General features: G+C 42.5%; 1 protein-coding gene across 1 annotated transcript in view; it reads left to right on the forward strand.

Moving 5' to 3' along the window:
- Positions 1–471: 471 nt before the first annotated feature.
- NEK7 (NIMA related kinase 7) overlaps positions 472–17240 on the forward strand; it is a 70174-nt gene continuing 53405 nt past the window's right edge. Inside the window, exons 1-2 of the mRNA XM_074151658.1 lie at positions 472–686; positions 13398–13482. Coding sequence (XP_074007759.1) covers positions 13426–13482 — 57 coding nt within the window. The 5' untranslated portion in view covers positions 472–686; positions 13398–13425. The remainder of the gene's footprint in view (positions 687–13397; positions 13483–17240) is intronic.

The raw sequence follows: 17240 nt of genomic DNA on the forward strand, positions 1-17240 counted from the left end.
GGGCGCCGCGCTTCCCCTGACGGCTGCACTTCTGCAGTGCCAGCGCAGACTAAAGCCCCGTTGTGCGTGGTAACATAAACATGCCTCAGATGAACGGTCCCTGTCTCAAAACATCCACAAGCCGAGTAGCTTTCCACCGAGCTGCAAACTCCCCCGCACACACGCGCGCAGGCGGGGGAGGCTGACCGCCGGACGCACGCTGGCCACATTACCCGCTGGCCGGCCAAGCCCTCGGCCGGAGCGCTGTCGGTCCGGGGCAGAGCCGTGCCCGGCAGCGCAACTCACTCCGCGGGACGAGGCCGCCCGGTAGCGCGGTGGGGTCCTGGCTGCCCAGCGCCGGACGGTAACTTCAGCCGGCGCCCCGCTCCGCCCCGCGCGGTCGGGCCGTGGGCCCGGCGGACCCCTCTCCTCCGGCCGGGAGGGGGGCGGCGGTGCGAGGCGGGGCCCGGCGGCCGCCCCGCCTCTCTCCTCGGGGATGCCGGGATGTTTACGGGCCCGGCAGGAGCAGCAGGGGGCGGAGAGGAGGTCGGGGCAGCTGAGGGTGCGAGCCGCCTGCCAGGAGCCCCGCTAGGCGCCCGCGGCTAGCTCCTGCTCGGCCCCGGGCCTGAGGCGCCGGAGAAGCCGGGGAGGAGAGGAGGCCGGTTCCGGGGCCCCCGCGGGAGGAGAAGGCGGAGCTAGGCTTCCCGGTGAGCGGGGTGGCGGGGCCGCCGGGCGGGCGGCGTGGGGCCGGGGCCGCGGCCGCGGCGGGGGTCCCGGCGGCCGTGCCCGCTCTCCTGGAAGCGCTTCCCCCCGCCGCTCCGCTCGGGCGGCTGCCGGGGGTCCCGCCTCCCTCCATTGGTTGCCGGGGCTCTCGCTCGCAGCACCATTGGGTGCGGCAGCTGCCGCTCCGCCCGGCGCAGGGGCAGGGAGCGGTGCGGATCTGGGAGAGAGAAACTTTCTGCGCTGCGCTGAGGGGGCGGGATGGCGGCAGCCGGCCCTGATGGGGCCGCGGCGGCGACTGCGCCTCGCCTCTGGGTACCGCCACCTGCCCGGCACTCCGCGGCCGGAGGGGCAGGGCTGGCGTCGTGGGGGCGGCTGGGGAAGCGGCTCCTTGGGGGCTGCTGTGGCGTTTCGGCCCCGCTGCGGAGCACGGCCGCCTCTGTCGAGAGGCGGGCGGGGACCCTGCCCGGCGGCGGCCCGGGCCGGCCACTTCAGCCCGCCTCAGGCTGCCTGCGGCCTGGCCGCTGTCCCTGGCTGGGCTCTTCGGGTTAATTCCGCAAGCAGACCTTATTTCTGTGATGATTTTCGTCGTTTCCAGCTAGTTTCCTCTAGGCTGCTCTGCCCTCCTCTCACCTGGGAGGTCGGTGGGTGCTCCCCGGGGCAGCCGAGGGGGACAGCCCCGTCCGGGGGGTTTCACGCAGCACTGAGTAAAAACCGCGTCGTCACTGGGAGCCACGGCCCTGTGGTAGCCAGTCGAGAGAGCGCCGTCCCGGGCGGGAGCCTGCTGCCCCTGCCCTGCTCTCTCCTGCCCGGGCGGCTGCCTCCGGCTGAGGGGAGCCACCGGCGGCGCCCGCAGCAGGCAGGAGGGCAGAGGGGGTTACCTGGCCCTCAGGGCCCCTCTGGCAGGTGCCAGCGTTTCCTCCTCTCTGCTCTTACCAGCCTCCCGTGGCTACTGGGTTTTGCCTTAACCTTGCCCGTTGGTGAGGCTCCCGGACGGTGGAGCTGAGGAGCTGAGGAGCTGAGGCCTAGTGGGAAACGATGGAAGTGAGAGTTGAGGCATCCTCCATCTCTTGTTTTTTTTTTTCTCCCCCCTGAGATTTATAAATTATTATTTCCCCCCCCCCCTCGATATTTATAAATATCTGATGTTTGGGTAGATGACTTTGCAAAGCACGCAGGTTTTCACTGTAAAGGTAAAGATACTGCCTTTATTGTAGACATCTTGTATTCAACATACCAATTTGTCATTGGAGTAAAAAAAATAATTTGAGAACAAATCAAGAAATTCTAGCCAACTAAAAATCTTTTTTTGATTGACTTAATCACAGTGTCTTCCAGGGTCTACAAGAATTAGACAAGTAGAATCTCATCCCCACCATAGAAACTTTGTTCCAAAGAAGAAAAAAATGTAACACTTTTCAGTTCATCTTAAGTCCTGTGAGAGTATGAGAAACTCTAATGAAAGAAGTCAATTGTTTATTTTACTGTGACCTATGGTATCTTCTGAATTGTGAGATAGAGCCATATAGCCCACCCATACGTTTCTTTTTTGTGCAACATGGTTGAGCTCAGTTGCACAAAACATAGCTAGTCCAGTGTATTTGTCCGCAGAGACAATTGGTGAGGCAACTTGTTCATGCATGCAAAACCCCTCCATGTTTAATAAACTTAGTGCAATGTCCTGCATTTACACTAGCCCTACGGTCAGTTGCATCGCCATTGATGCTTTGTTGCCTTCTGAAGTTTGACATTGTTCCAAACATCTGTGCTGAATGGATGAGTTCACATTACCTTGAAAAGTCTCCTGGGAAGAGTCAAACTGCAGTAACAACTTCTCTACCTCCAAGGGAGTTTTTTTGATTATTTAGGGTTTATCCAAAAATCCCTCCTGATTCCCAAGGAGTGGTTCTTAGGAATGATATGGAGGGGGGGGATTATCTTGTGCAGGTTGATAGCATGGATTGTCATAGGAGTTAACTGACAAATTTCCGAAAAATTTGTTCAGTTTATCTACATTCCGTGGGCTTTGCAACAGAGATGAAAATTTCTGGCCAAAATACCAGTGGTGATAAGGACAGCCTTTAGAGCACTGATTTACTGTATTTATTACCATCTGACCGCCCAGGCTACATGGGGAGGAACTCAGCCCTAGAGTGAAGTACAATATTGCTGTTTACTTTTTAGTAAGTATTAAAGGGATTCTTCCTGTCAGGTTGGTTAAAAAAGCTGAAGAGCAGCCATGCTATTAAAATTAGTTGCTTCTCTGGTGAAGATAATCCTGTGTGTTTGGCATATGAAACATAACTGTGATTCAGTCATGATTTCTGTAGATAGAAAATAAACAGTATATTTCAAGTGCCATTATTCCCTGTTGGGCAAACAGAACACATGCATATGTAAGGGAATTTGTTATAAAATTTTAAACAAGGCATTAAAAAGAGGAATTTGTGAGAAAATACTATGAACAATCATGTTAAAACCCAATTACACTTAGCTAATCTTGTGATATTAGTGACTTCTCACTCTTGGTTATAGGTGACAAAGTAAATGGACTGTTTGCATCATCTGGCATTTGGGAGTTTGCATTCAAGTCTCTTTGCTTTAATCTACTTGGAATGATTTATAACAAAGTTATTTCTGTCTTATTTAATATCTAGATCTGTGTTGGGCCAGATTAATTACTTTACAATGTCCTAAAAGTACATGTAAAGCTTGTAGATTAGATCCTTGCTGAAATCTTTGGGAGAGGTTTGAGTTAGGTGCTGTGAAGTGTTGATGAATCAATCTTTTTCAGTTAATTTTAATGTTCTGTTTTCAGTGTATAAAGTTTACAAAAATATTGATTCCTTGAAAGCTGGGAGGCAAAAATACCACAGGTGAACCTAAAGCTCATTCTAAAATAAGTAAAAACTTGTGGTGGGAAATGCATAGCATTCTGTCCTGCAGAGGCCTTTTTTCTGTACCCTTCTAGTGCTCATCTGAGAGTAAATCCAAAAAAGGAATTCTCTTTGCAGTAGTGAACTTCCGGTACTTGCCCTGACTGAAATTCAGAACTGTGTGTTAGGTACACGGGCTGCTTGTGAAGTTCATGGAGGTAAGGAGGACTTCAGAAGAGAAGCAGTGCGCAGCCTGCAAACAGAACACTTAATGTACAGCTGGTCATTGAGGATACTCCAAAAACAGGAATGAATCTTGCATATTTTAGCCAGTGGTGGTTTAATGTAAAACATAGAAACAGCTGTGAACTTGAGTGTTGGCCTGCTTCTGAAGCGAGTGTACTGGCTGCTAGCTGCTTCGTGTCTGGACCCAGGGATTTGCATGGTTTCAGGATTCAAAGGTAACACTAGTCAGAGGATCATAAAAAGCCTGTTACTTACACCTGGCTGGTGTTTATTTTTTGAGTCTGTATAGTGCTTCATTGATTTTTATCTTTGGTGTAGTGCAGATTTTAAACTATTTACTACAGGTACACTTTTTTTTTTTTTCAGCTTGTGAACGTGTGTCTAACACATGCAGTATGATACCACAAGGTGTTGTCTTGCACTGGTTTGTAAGATATTTAGACACTTCTTTAAGGATTATGTGAAATTTATTGTTAAATGTGTTCTACTTCACCTGTAGCAATGTGGATGTTATCAGCCATGGTTGTGGCACAGTCGTATGCAGCCAGCCTTCCAAACTGGGTGTTTTTTCCCCTCTGCCTACCAATAACAGGTTTATCTGACAATGCTTCCAGTCTTTTAATTTGTCCCGCATCTTTTCTAACTCCTATGTGAAACTCAGCTGTTTATGCTTTTAGTAAATCTCTTTAGTATCTCTTTATGAATAATTTATTTGTAGACATGCATTTAAAACCCTGAAGTTGCTGAAGTTGTTCTGGTGCCATCACTGCTGCACTTTGCTCAGTTTCATCACAGTCCGTCCATCCGTAGTTTGGGTGCCTCTCACTATAGTGCCATTGATATAACATATAGCAATTGTTGTAGTGATGATGTACAGTGGCAGGTTTGTTTAGCAATTAACATAATACAATTTGCTTTATTGGCTATTCTTACCCAAAATCAAACCCCCATGAGGTACACATTGGACCTCCCCATTCTTCCTCATGACCCACTATTTGCACCCAGGTCCTTGAGTGAAAGCAATCCTGCGGATGGGTTTGCCTTTGTCTGAGGCAGAACTGACCCAGACTGTCTTCCCTAACTTGTTTTTCATGTGCATTACAGGGACTTTATCCCCTTCTACAGTACATGGAAGTTTTGATCGGGCAGGGACAGCTTGATTGGTAGATTCCTTGGTGTTAAGTAGCCAGGTAGGTTTTGCTAGATGTGTATCCCAGTGTTTAAGGCTCCACCACCCATTGCCAGTCCAGATCCACCTGAGACACTTCAGTCTTTGCAGCCCGATCCACCTGCTAGTTGTTTTGATGTTCTTTGGTGGCCCAGCTCTTGGGTATGTGGGCATCTATGTGATGTAGTTTTACAACCAGATTCTCTAGTGGGCCAGCAATATCTTGCCACAGTTCAGCAGCCCAGGTGGGTTTGCCTCTGCACTGCCAGTTGCTCTGCTTCCACTGCTGTAACCACCCCCATAGAGCATTTGCCACCATCCATGAGTCAGTACAGAGATTAAGTACTGGCCATTTTTCTCATTCAGCAATGTCTGAAGCCAGCTGGATGGCTTTCATCTCTGCAAACTGGCTTGATTCACCTTCAGTGGCTTCTGCAACTTGTGCAGGACTTCACACAGCAGCCTTCCACCTTTGATATTTTCATACAATAAGGCAGGACCCTTCAGTGAACAGGGCATATTTATTCGCATTTTCTGGTAGTTAATTATACAGTGGGGCCTCTTCTGCATGCATCGCCTCTTCCTCTGGTGATATTCTGAAATCTTTGCCTTATGGCCAGTCCATGATCATTTTCAGAATTCCTGGGCGACGGGGGTTTCCCATTCAAGTTTGCTGTGTGATCAGTGCCACCCACTTACTCCACATAGCACCACTTGCATGATGTGTAGAGGGGACCCTTTCCTTAAGATCCAGCCCAGCACCAGCAGTTGGGATGCCAAGAGGAGCTGTGCTTCAGTACCAGCCACTTCCTAAGCAGCTCGAACCCCCTCACATGCTGCCAATATCTCTTTTTCAGTTAAAGTACAGAGGGCCTCAGGTCCTCTGTATCCCCAACTCCAAAACCCTAGGGATTGACCTCGAGTCTCCCCTGGTGCTTTCTGCCAGAGGCTCCAGGTAGGGCCGTTCTTCCTCAGCTGCGGTGTAGAGCACATTTTTAATATCTTGTCCCACCTGGACTGGCCCCAGAGCTGCTGCATGGACTATTTCCTGTTTAATTTATTCAAAGGTTTGTCATTGCTCAGGGCCCCATTTAAAATAATTTTTTCTTCCATGTCACTTGATACAGAGGGCTTACAATCAGACTGTAATTTGAGATCTGCATCCTTCAAAAACCCACAATTCCAGGAAAGCTTGTGTTTCCTCCTTACTAGTTGGTGGAGACATAGATGCTATTTTGTTGGCCACATCCATTGGGATCTGACAATGTCCATCTTGCCACTTTATTCCTAAAAACTAGATCTCTTGTGCAGAACCTTACTTTGTTTTATGGCAAAACTGGCTATCAGAAGGATTTGAACTGTTTTATTCCCTTTCTCAAAAACTTCTTTTGCTGTGTTGCCCCATACGATGATGTCAATGTACTTCAGATGTTCTGGAGCTTCACCCTGTTCCCGTGCAGTCTGGATCAGCCCATGGCAAATAGTGGGGCTGTGTTTCCACCCCTGGGGCAGTTGATTCCACGTGGGCTGGATGTCCCTCTGAGTGGAAGCCAACTGCGGCCTGCTGCCAAGGGGATTGAGAAAAATGAACTGGCAATATCAACTGTAGCATACCACTTGGCTGCCTTTGACTCCACTGCATACTGAAGTTCCAGCCTGTCCGGCACAGCAGCACTCAGTGGGGGTGTGACTTCATTCAGGCCACGATAGTCTATTCTTAGCCTCCACTGTTTGTTAGATTTTTGCACTGGCCATGTGGGTTGAGATAAAGGCAGTTTAACAATAGAGTGAAGGAAAGAGGAAAACAACATCAATAATACTGATAGAGGAATATACAAAACATGATTAATGTCTAGCCACTCACTGACCAGAACCTGACTCCCAGCCTGCTCCCAAGCTGCTATTCCTGCCCCGACCCCGACCAGCTCCCCCTGCTGTATACCGAGTGTGGCTCATGTGGTATCGAATACCCCTTTGGCTGGTTTGGGTCAGCCAACCTGGCTGCATACAGTCTCAGCTCCTTGTAAAAATTAACCCTGTCCCTGATGGAACCAGGACGTTGGTGTCACTGAGCTATTGGATTGGCTTGTATAATTTCATGTTAGAGATGTACTTTGACAATAGATTTAACTGATCGAAGTTCAGGCTGCTCTACCCCCAGCTATGTCTTGCCCACTGTCTTTGCCATCACAGTCTCTTGTCACATTCTTGTCTCTGTAATGGAATGATTCAGGGAACTGAACTGGAAGAAAGTGACTTTTTGTCAGGGTTAGTTTTCAGATAATTTCAATTACCTTACCAGGAGTTTGGGTAGCCACAGGAACGCCACTCGGAGGAAGAGGGTCTGAAAGTCATGGCTGAAGGCAGGGGAAGCAGCAGCATCACGTAATCAGTCCACACTGTCTTAAGACTGTATCCTTACAGAGGCGGCAGCACAACAGGGTGTGATGTGTGCAGGGGATTTGCTTTGTTGATAGTGCTGTGGTTAGGTGCCATATGTGGAATCATGATCATGTCACAGTGAAAAGTTTTGCAGGGAATTAAGTATATCATTTATAACTGGCTACTCAGTATGAAGAAACGGGTTATGAAATTTCTGTCCAGGTGAATAGAAGTTAAATGACAATGTAGAAGCCTGCTGCCCAAGCAGTTTCAGTTCCTGGTTCTTCTTCGGTTTGTATGAAATAACTAACAATTTAAAAAAGGGCAAGTTGGTGCATGTACAACCCTTCGGGAGCACCTCGCAAGATAAGCAATCTACTTGAGTGACATAATTGAAAGGGAGAGGCAAAAGTAAATGAAATATAAATTTTTACATTGTGCAAATGAATGAAGAGGAAGGGGAGCGGACTTGTGAAGCAGGAGAACTTGAACTTTCTAGTCAGACAGCACTGATAGCAAAATCTTTGTAGTTGGGAAATAAAGGTGACTGGCACCTGTGTTTTCGGGGTTTGGAATGAAAATATGCCTGATAGAGTAGGGCAGATGGATGAGAAAAGTGCATGTGAACTCTTAGCCTTTTCCCTTTTTTTTTTTTTTTAGGTAGAGTTTATTTGTGTATGGTTAATTCCGCTCGTGCTAAAACCAACTCTTAACCTAGCTTAACTGTCAGTGTGGTTTTTGGCTTCTTTGACTGAGCTGCCGATCAGTAGCCAATTTTGACGTAAATTTATTGAAAAATTCAGTATTAGTTATTACCATATAGATAGATGCTAGCTACTTTTAGATTGACAAGTGCTGAGAATATGTGTTGTCCACATTCAAGGCTGCCCCTACCGCGGTGAGGAATGTCCTGCCATCCAGTGGGGGGATAGTATATTAAAAACTGAAAGCTTTTAGAAGCTGTTTCTAAAATTAGAGGATAATCCTACTTCTTTATATACATCTATATTCAATCACTTTCAGTGCTTTAATGTGTGTGTGTGTATATATATGCACGTATACTAGTTGGGATAAATGAGAGATTTTACTGTGCTAATGATTGACTTGGTCTTCCAGTCTTGAGTTTACTTTGTCCGTTGCCAATTAAGGTCTTGATAGTCTTGGCAGAGTTCAAATGAGTAGTAACTTAAATGCACTTTGCTTTATTAATGTATATATCTAACAGCTATTCATGGAGTGAGAAAAATAAATTAGTGTGGTAATTATTTGGCATTTATAAAATACTTGTTCATTGAATAAATGAGTAGTTCAAATAATCAACAACATTGCAGTGCACTACAAATTACTGTAATTTTTTATTGACTGTGTTACATTGTGGATTGTATTTTCTCATAATTTGTGATTAACAGCAGACCAATAAAATGTTTAGTATTTTTGAGAAACAGACAATGTGGGGTGGGCAGGAGCATGACCAGTGACAGCTGATGAAGTTTAGTGGAAAGGCATTGACTGGCTATTAGTTTTAAATATTTAAAATGTTTCAGCATTATTTCATCGTTTCTAATGCTGTCTTTAAGCTGAGTGTGTAACTTTATGAATGGATGGCCTATGGGTGTATGTAACCAGATTTCATCTTAATGGTCGATGTTAGTCAGGAATAATTTACTGAAAAGGTGCTGTGTATGTCCTGGCTGTCTTTCCTATTATTTGGAAGTTTATTTTTTTTATTAGAATCATGTGAGTTTCATCTTTCCAGTTACATTCCAGGGTGGGTGGATGGGGGACCACAACAAAACCAATTTGAAGAGAGAGAGCAGAGTTTTAGGCAAACTGCTAGGGGTATGGTTTTTCTTGTGTTTTTTGGAATGTATAAAGGCTGTGGACATGTCAGAGTCCTTTTGGGGACTGTTGTTTTCTAAGTATTTCCCAGTCTTGAGGAATGCACTAAAAATACTATCTATGAAACTGAAGTGACTTTCACTTTGCAAGTAAAATGTTTCTGTTATGACATCAAAACATAAGTGTTTCTCCTCTTCAATGGTTTATGCAGAACACCAAGAAAAAGTACATTCTAATGTTAAAGAATTATGATAGGTTTGTATTTCAGGTTAGTTTGCTTTATTGGACGTGACTTCTGACTTCCCATTTATTTGGAAAACGCACAGCTGCGCTGTCATGTAATGTAACGTGAATGGTAAAATCGGGATGCTTGGTTTACAGCTGTTGACATACTCTGGCTTCATCCAGGATCTTCCCCAAGTGAGTCTGAGCCCCTGTTTTTAAAATCACTTTGAAAATTCATAAACTGCAATCTGCACCCTGGCTCCAGCATTGAGTGAGTGCTGAAGAGAGTGACCTGACAAAGTGTGGGCCAGATTTGACCGGAAGCCAGTTCCCTCCAAACAGCTAAGCTTTTTTCCTTAGGAGAGGTAAAGAATAACTATTAAGGCAGTATGTTTTATAAAGCAGTAGGGTGCCTGTTTCTTAACCTGCTCACAACAGGCTTGAGGGCCAAGCTATTATTGCTGTGTTAGCAAAGGAAAAAAGGGTCTAAACTTTGTCTCCTCCCAAAAGGTATGTGGTTTTCATGGGGGAGCTGAGAGTTGCCGTTATGTCAGAGAGCAGAGCTGGAATCGCACCAGCGTGCTTGGGCTCCCTGGCATGAGCTGCTGGGATTAGCACCCACGTGGTGAGATAGGCAATTGCGTGTTACTTTTTGGTTTGGATATTCAGCAAGGCATTTAGAAATCTAAACCCTGGTTTCCAGAGCATAGGTTTCTTTTGAGTTTCAACCAGAGTGACTATTGAATGTTCTGTCTAGGTTTAAATTGTGCCTTTGGGTAGCTGAGAGTCAATGTGTAATATAAGCAAATGGGAATATTCCTGTAGCCTGTATTTTTTTATGGAAACTAGTATTAATATATGGTTTGTTGTTGGGGTTTTTTTTTCCCCCTCAGCTAAGGATGATCGTTATCTTTGAATTTAATTAGTAAAGGTAGTTGAAAAATTTAGGGATCTAAAATTCTTCATTTAAAATGTGTGTTGGTTGCTGAAGAATCTTAACTTGTTGACACCAAAAAGTAAGGAGTATATACAGTGTTAAATGGATAGTTGTTTCTGTAGGGCCTCAGCTCTAACCTAACTAAAACAGTGTAATGGTTATAGTAAAAACTAAAAATACCTGCTTTAATTGATGGTGTAATCCAGAAGTAAACATAGTACATTCCGTCCTTTGAGAACAGCAACTGAAGTGACCATGTGCCTGATCAGTACATTGTGAACAGTGTAACTTCGTGTTGCTCTGTGTTAGCAACTATGTGAAGTAGTTACATCTATATTCTGCAGGAAAAAAAAAAAAGAATGAGATTAAGATTCTCAGCAGAACTGTAACACTCTGAATATTCTTTTAAGTATATACTTTTTTTAAAGTATAGCTGTTGCTTCTTTGACATTGATTATTGAATGTCCCCACTTAAGATCCCAAATTAACAAACAATAGTGTATAGCATGTAGCTAATGGAAACCATGTTTCCTTGTGACTATTAATGATATTTTCTACAGGAAAACATTGGGGTTTTTTGTTGTTGTAGAACAGCCATCTGTTAAAGGAATAATATTATTGCCTGAATACCGTGAAATGTTTTTCAATGTGAATGGTTTATGAACTTTGAGCTATGAAAATGGTGTTTAAAAGGCATGTTTCATGTGATTAAGCAGTGTATTTAAGCTTTTTGTCCTGAAATAATTTGATCATGTTTATAAAGACTTAGTTGCAGGCCTGAAATCATAAGGATTTCAGGTTTTTCCCAGATATCTTTTTTTTTTTTTTTTTTTTTTTCTTTTAAAACTGTTATTTTAAAGCATATTCCAGTGAAGTGTCAGCAGTGAGCTCTGGTTCCTTTTCAGGAGTAGGTCCTCTGCTCTGATTTTACTATCAGAGTTGTGGGCAGTCTCACCTCCTCCAGCAGGCTGGTGGAAACTAACCAAAAAGCTGAGTGCTGATTGTGGGGTGTGAGCTTCTGTTGGGGTGCAGGAATGCGCCCTTGCATTTTGGGCTACTTTGTGACTTTGTGTGATGTTTAGATGTGTGGGCAGGTATCAGAAAGCTTTGACATGTGGCCACTAAGGAAGTGAGGCCTGTGTATGAAGAAAGGAAAAGGTGTTATTCCCAGTTCAGGCAGTTATAGTTTGGTAAGATGATTTACTGGTGAGGGTTTATCTTCCTTTTGCTGTGTGGTAGACTCAGTGCATGGAGTAAATAGTGTCAATTAAGGGACTTGCTATGCAATTGGAATTTCAAATGAAGAACTGGTTGTGTTGTCTGTATCCCCAAATACTTCATCTTGCATCCTTTATGATGCCAGTAGGTGGCACCTACTGTTTTGATCAACTGAAAAAGCCATTTAAAGCATTAGTAGTTAACCCAAAGTCTTCTCATACCTGCCAAGTATTACCAACCATAAGTATAAGATTTAGTGTATATGCTTGTGTTCCTGTGATCATCATTGTGTACAGGTTGGTCTGAATCCAAATGATTTTCGTCTTCAAAATGGTTAAATTCATCTTTGCAAGATAAATGATTCAGAGAGTCTTTCACTGTTACTATCTTTGCCAAGTGGTACAGTGAAGACAAGAAGTCCTTTCCTCCTACATGATCAGTGTGAGAGCATTTAAAAACATTAGTCGTGTTTGGCACTTTGGAATTTTTGGGTGGTGATGGTTTAGCTGGCTTCCCTCTCACTTAATCTGTTGTCTGTTTTCCATGAACCAATGTATATCATGGTGATGGATTTGCAGAAGAAGGTCATCAAATTACTTGTTTAAAGAGGTGATAGACATGTCACATTTAAATGTGTTCTGTATTTGCTTTTTGGTTTTTAAACAAGCGATGACTCTTTGGCAGTATTTTTAATGTCTTTTCACCATAAATTAGAACTTGAAAAACATCTTTGGAAGAGTAATAATTATTGTCTCAATTTAAATTTAAAGATGATAAATATTTTACCTCTATGTTTTGACCTCTGGAGTTTATTATCAAGGTGAAAGGCATGCCTCACTGTGAAAACAGTCTTCAAGCAGCAAAATCTATTTCTTGCTTATGTTGACAAACAGTACAAATGATTCATTTTGCATCCTTGGCATTTTTTTGCATCTTTGGCATTTTGTATGATCAAAATGCGAAATTACTCTAAAATGTGATTCTATCATGCGGTCTTCAAAGATAAAAACAAGTTTTAAAAAAAATAAAAGAACTTCCATATATAGACAGAAAATACTGATTTTTGCCTTTCCTCTGCAAAAGTAATAATAAATCCACAAGTCAATAATCTTTCCATGCTTCCTATGGTAGAACATTTTTGTTACCTCTTTAGTTTGCTTGCTTTGATTATAAAAATGAGCCACAGAGGACAAAGCCACTGGCAGTGGTAATGATATGACTTTTCCCTTTTCTACCCTTTCCTCAAATTTAAAAGGAAAAAAAAAAAAAAGTCAAATTCCCAAACACTTCCAGTCAGTGCTTCTGAAAATGAGTGGGTTATATAGTACCTGCATCAACATACATCATCTAAATGTTTCAGCTTAGACTTCATTAGTCTTGGATAAATATCTGCAGTAGAGTCATAGAATCATGAAATGGTTTGGGTTGGAAGGGACCTATTTCCTGTGCTGCCTGTAGGCCTAAGGTACTGGCCAACGATAGATATGTAGTTAAACAAGTGTTTGGTGCCTGTGAAGAATAATGGAATGATGCAGTTTTTATCAGACAGAGCCATTTGTCTGACTTCAGTAGTTTAATGCACATCTTTTAGTAACAATTTCAGATGTGTGTAGTGATTTATTTCATTTTATAGAACAGCTGAGCAAAAGAAAACTTCTTTCCCAAAACAGTGCAGGGCTGGAATAGTTAAATTTTAGTAAACTCAAACATGCAAATGAGAAAATGAATTCTTCAGTTCCTCTGCTGATGTTTGTTGATCATAAATACAGATTGAATTACAGTGTAATGACTGTATTTCTCTTTTCAGGACATAAGGGACGCTTTTATGTGACAGAATGGATGAACAGTCACAAGGCATGCAGGGGCCTACTGCTCCGCCATTTCAGCCACAGGTACTTTTTGGTTTTGTTATGTGTTTCTCTGTTTTTTTTTTTTTATTTAAACAGTTACTCAAGAGCGGATGTTATGACTTCTTAAAAAGAAAGATAAATTAGAAAACATTATTTCTTGTGGGGACAAAGAAGCTGTAAACAGATAGAATGTATTCTGGTGACCTTTAAATTAATTGAATATCAGTCTTCTATTTAATAGAAAATAATTACTTTTCATTTTTTCTTCCTACTGCTTCACCAGCTTTGAGGGGTTGGAGTGGGAGTAGGAAGCAAAGATGAAGGTAGTTGTTTTCCTGAGAAATGGTGAGCGGTTAAACATTATATGTTTTGAAATTGTATCAGAACTACCATACTTATTTCAGCCTGTTACCTTCAGCATTCTCATCTTATACTTCCTGATGCTGATATTATATGAATTAGTGTCATTACATGTTGAAACCAGGAAAGAGAAATTCCCAGTAGCTGCAATTCTGTTAGAAAGAAGGTGCATAAGGAATTTAGTCTGATAAGAGATAATATTGGGATACTGCTTTTTGACGTTTTTAGGAGATAATTCTTTGAATGGAGTGCAAGAGCCTGTAGGGGAATACCCTAGAAATATTTACAGTGGCAACCGTTCCAAAGGAAAACCTGGACAGTTCTTTACAAAGCTGGAACCTAAATTTTTTAATTTTCTTGTTAACAGCATAGGTGATAGGGCAGTTTGTGCCCTTTATTTAAAAAAAAAAAACAACTAAGGTGAATTCTAGTTTGTGAAACTTAATAAATTTACAGTAACCAGCTTTCCCTAGCTCCAGTGTTTTTACTATAGCATTGTGATAGCAAAAAAATCTGGATTTAATAGCATTTATACCAATACAAAACAGTTAAAATTTTAAGACAAATGTGTAGCTATGCATACAGATATTTTGAGAAAATACATTTGTAATTTTGAAACAAACAAAAAAATACTTAAAGTTCATATTTTGAATATCATAGAGGGTCCCCATTATTATTACAATTTTTTTTTTTCTTTCCTGACTAAAGAGAAAATAGGACACAGCTCATTTAAGGTTTCTGTATTTCTAGGAAACCTTCCTATGCTTTTCATTTGCTGACTACAAACAGGTTTCATATTTCCTCATCTATCTACTGAGTATTTGAATACTTGTTTCTGATTCACAGAATCAACTTTTTGAGGACTGGTTCAATTTTAGGAATATGACTTTAACCTACAAATTCAGTTTAGTATACTAGTATATACTAGTAAAATATGCTTCTAGTTTTACGGTTCTAAGTAATATGGCTCATCTACAGGTATCCAGTTTCCTCTGCGGTAAACTAAGGACAGCCTAAAAGCAATATTGCTGTAATCAACTAAACACTTTCTACAAAAGAAGAAAGTAATGTTTATTCTCAGCTTTGATTAACTGACAAGCATTTTCATAATCTGTCTCTCATTATTCTGTTTTTAAATCAATTACTGTGTAAACTGCACTAAATGTGATTTTTGGGATTTGATTTTTCTTAAGATGAAAGGTTTTGGGTTTGTGGATCTGAGCTGGACCTGCATCAGAATATTGACTGTTTTGCATTTCAAGGGATAAGGAGTGAAGGGGAGCAGGCATGCTGTGATAGTCATATTGCCAGAGTAATATTAAAATAGTCATTCAGTGACATTCTCGTCTCGTTAATCCAAATTGTTTTTCCTATGAGTCAGATATCTACTTTAATTCTTACGGATTTCTCTGCTAATGGATCATGTGTATGGTGAAAACTAGTAATGAAAAGAGGTTACTGTACTAATTGCTAATACATTTAGGAGAAGCAAGAACTAAAATTGAAAATACAGCAGGTTGTGAGCAAGAGGTGAGGTAATGATTTGTGAAGAATTGTGTGTCAGGTTTTGATAAATCTGGGAATATCTTCTAATTATCTAGGTCATTATATTGTATAAATATATGCCGATATTCATAGCAAATTAAATTACCCTAATCACTGAAAATGGCTGATGGAGGAGCGTGAGAATATTTAGCCAAACAATATAATGGCTTAGTCTCAATTAGTCTGGAAACACCATTTCACAAAATCACAGAATGGTTGAGGTTGGAAAGAAACTCTGGAGGTCATTATCCCTCCTGCTCAAGCAGGGTCTCCTAGAGCACGTTTTCCAGGACCACGTCCAGGCTGCTTTTGAATATCTCTAAGGAAGGAGACTCTACAACCTCCCTGGGCAACCTGTGCCAGTGCCCGGTCACCCTCACAGTGAAAAAGTGTTTCCTGAAGTTCAGACAAAACCTCCTGTGTGGTCTGTGACCATTGCTTCTTGTCCTGTGCGCACCACTGAAGAGAGCCTGGCTCTGTCTTCTTAACTCCATCTCCCTTCAGGTATTTGTACACATTGAACATCTCTCCTGAACCTTCTTTTCTCTAGGCTGAACATTCCCAGTGCTCTCAGCCTTGCCTCATATGAGACATGTGCCAGTGCCCTGATCATTAGTGGTCCTTTGCTGGACTCTCTGCACTATGCATATCCAGTATGGGCAGCCCAGAACTGGACACAGCACTCCAGCTGTGGCCTCACCAGCGCTGAGTAGGCGAGAAGGATCACCTCCCTTGATGTGCTGGTAACACTGTTCCTAATGCAGTCCAGGACACCATTAGCCTTCTTTGCCACAGGGGCACATTGCTGGCTCATGTTCAACTTGGTTTCCACCAGGATCCCCAGGATTTGGCTTGCACAGCTGTTTTCTAGCAGGTCAGTGCCCAGCATGTACTGGTGCATGGGGTTATTGCTGCCCAGGTACAGGACTCTGCTCTTCCCTGTGTTGAATGGCATGAGGTTCCTGGCAGCGCATTTCTCCACCCTGTTGAAGTCTGTCTGGATGTATCATGACCCTCTGGTGCATTGGCCATTCCTCTCAATTTTGTGTCATCAGCAAACTTGCTGAGGGTGTGTATTACCCTATCTTCCAGATCATTAATGAAGATGTTAAGCAGGATTGGACCCAGTATTGACCCCTGTGGTACACTGCTAGTTGCTGGCCTCCAACTAGACTTTGTGCCATTAGAAGTTCATTTTCTATTTGGAATTGTTATCTACAAAGTTAAAACGCTGTACTTCATTACATCACAAGGACATTTTGAAAGTGCGGATGTCTGAGTATTCACAGACCTCTCATATTGTGAAAAGGATTATCCAAGAAGGTAGGAGAATATGGAGAAGTAGTCTGATAGAGTAGACTTCAAATTCTAGAACTTTCTCAAGAGCAAAATGGGAGCTTTTTAGCATCTGAAGAGAGAAAAATGTGACTTTCTAACTAGACCTGATAAACCAAAGGCAGCATGTATCCCTTACTGTTTTTTTTTGGTTTGGGTTTGGTTTTTTTTTCCCCTTCCCCTAAGTTGAAGAACAATAGTTTATCAAGTCTCTTCTTATACAGAAGATGTTCCATATCTTTGCTCAGTATTGCTATTCTGCTTTTCGTTTTCTAATTTCCCTGCATTCCCCTCAAAGCAAGGGGTCAGCGCTCTCTGCAGCATTCAATGCGCACACAGTAGACTGAAGTAGTGAAACATTTTGTTGTCTGTTTCATTCAAATGTTTTTCCTAAAAATTTCTAACTTTCTTTTTGACGGTGACTGACCAACCAGTTTAACTCTTCAAGGGAGTTTTTCCATGGTATTTTGTAGATCTTTTTCCTGTGTGGTAATAGTTAATTTAAAAATCATGATTCTCTTTCTTGAGGGTTGTATTTCACATTATGTTTCTGATCGCTG

Source organism: Numenius arquata, chromosome 8 (genome assembly GCF_964106895.1).
Source record: "Numenius arquata chromosome 8, bNumArq3.hap1.1, whole genome shotgun sequence".
NCBI lineage: Eukaryota > Metazoa > Chordata > Aves > Charadriiformes > Scolopacidae > Numenius > Numenius arquata.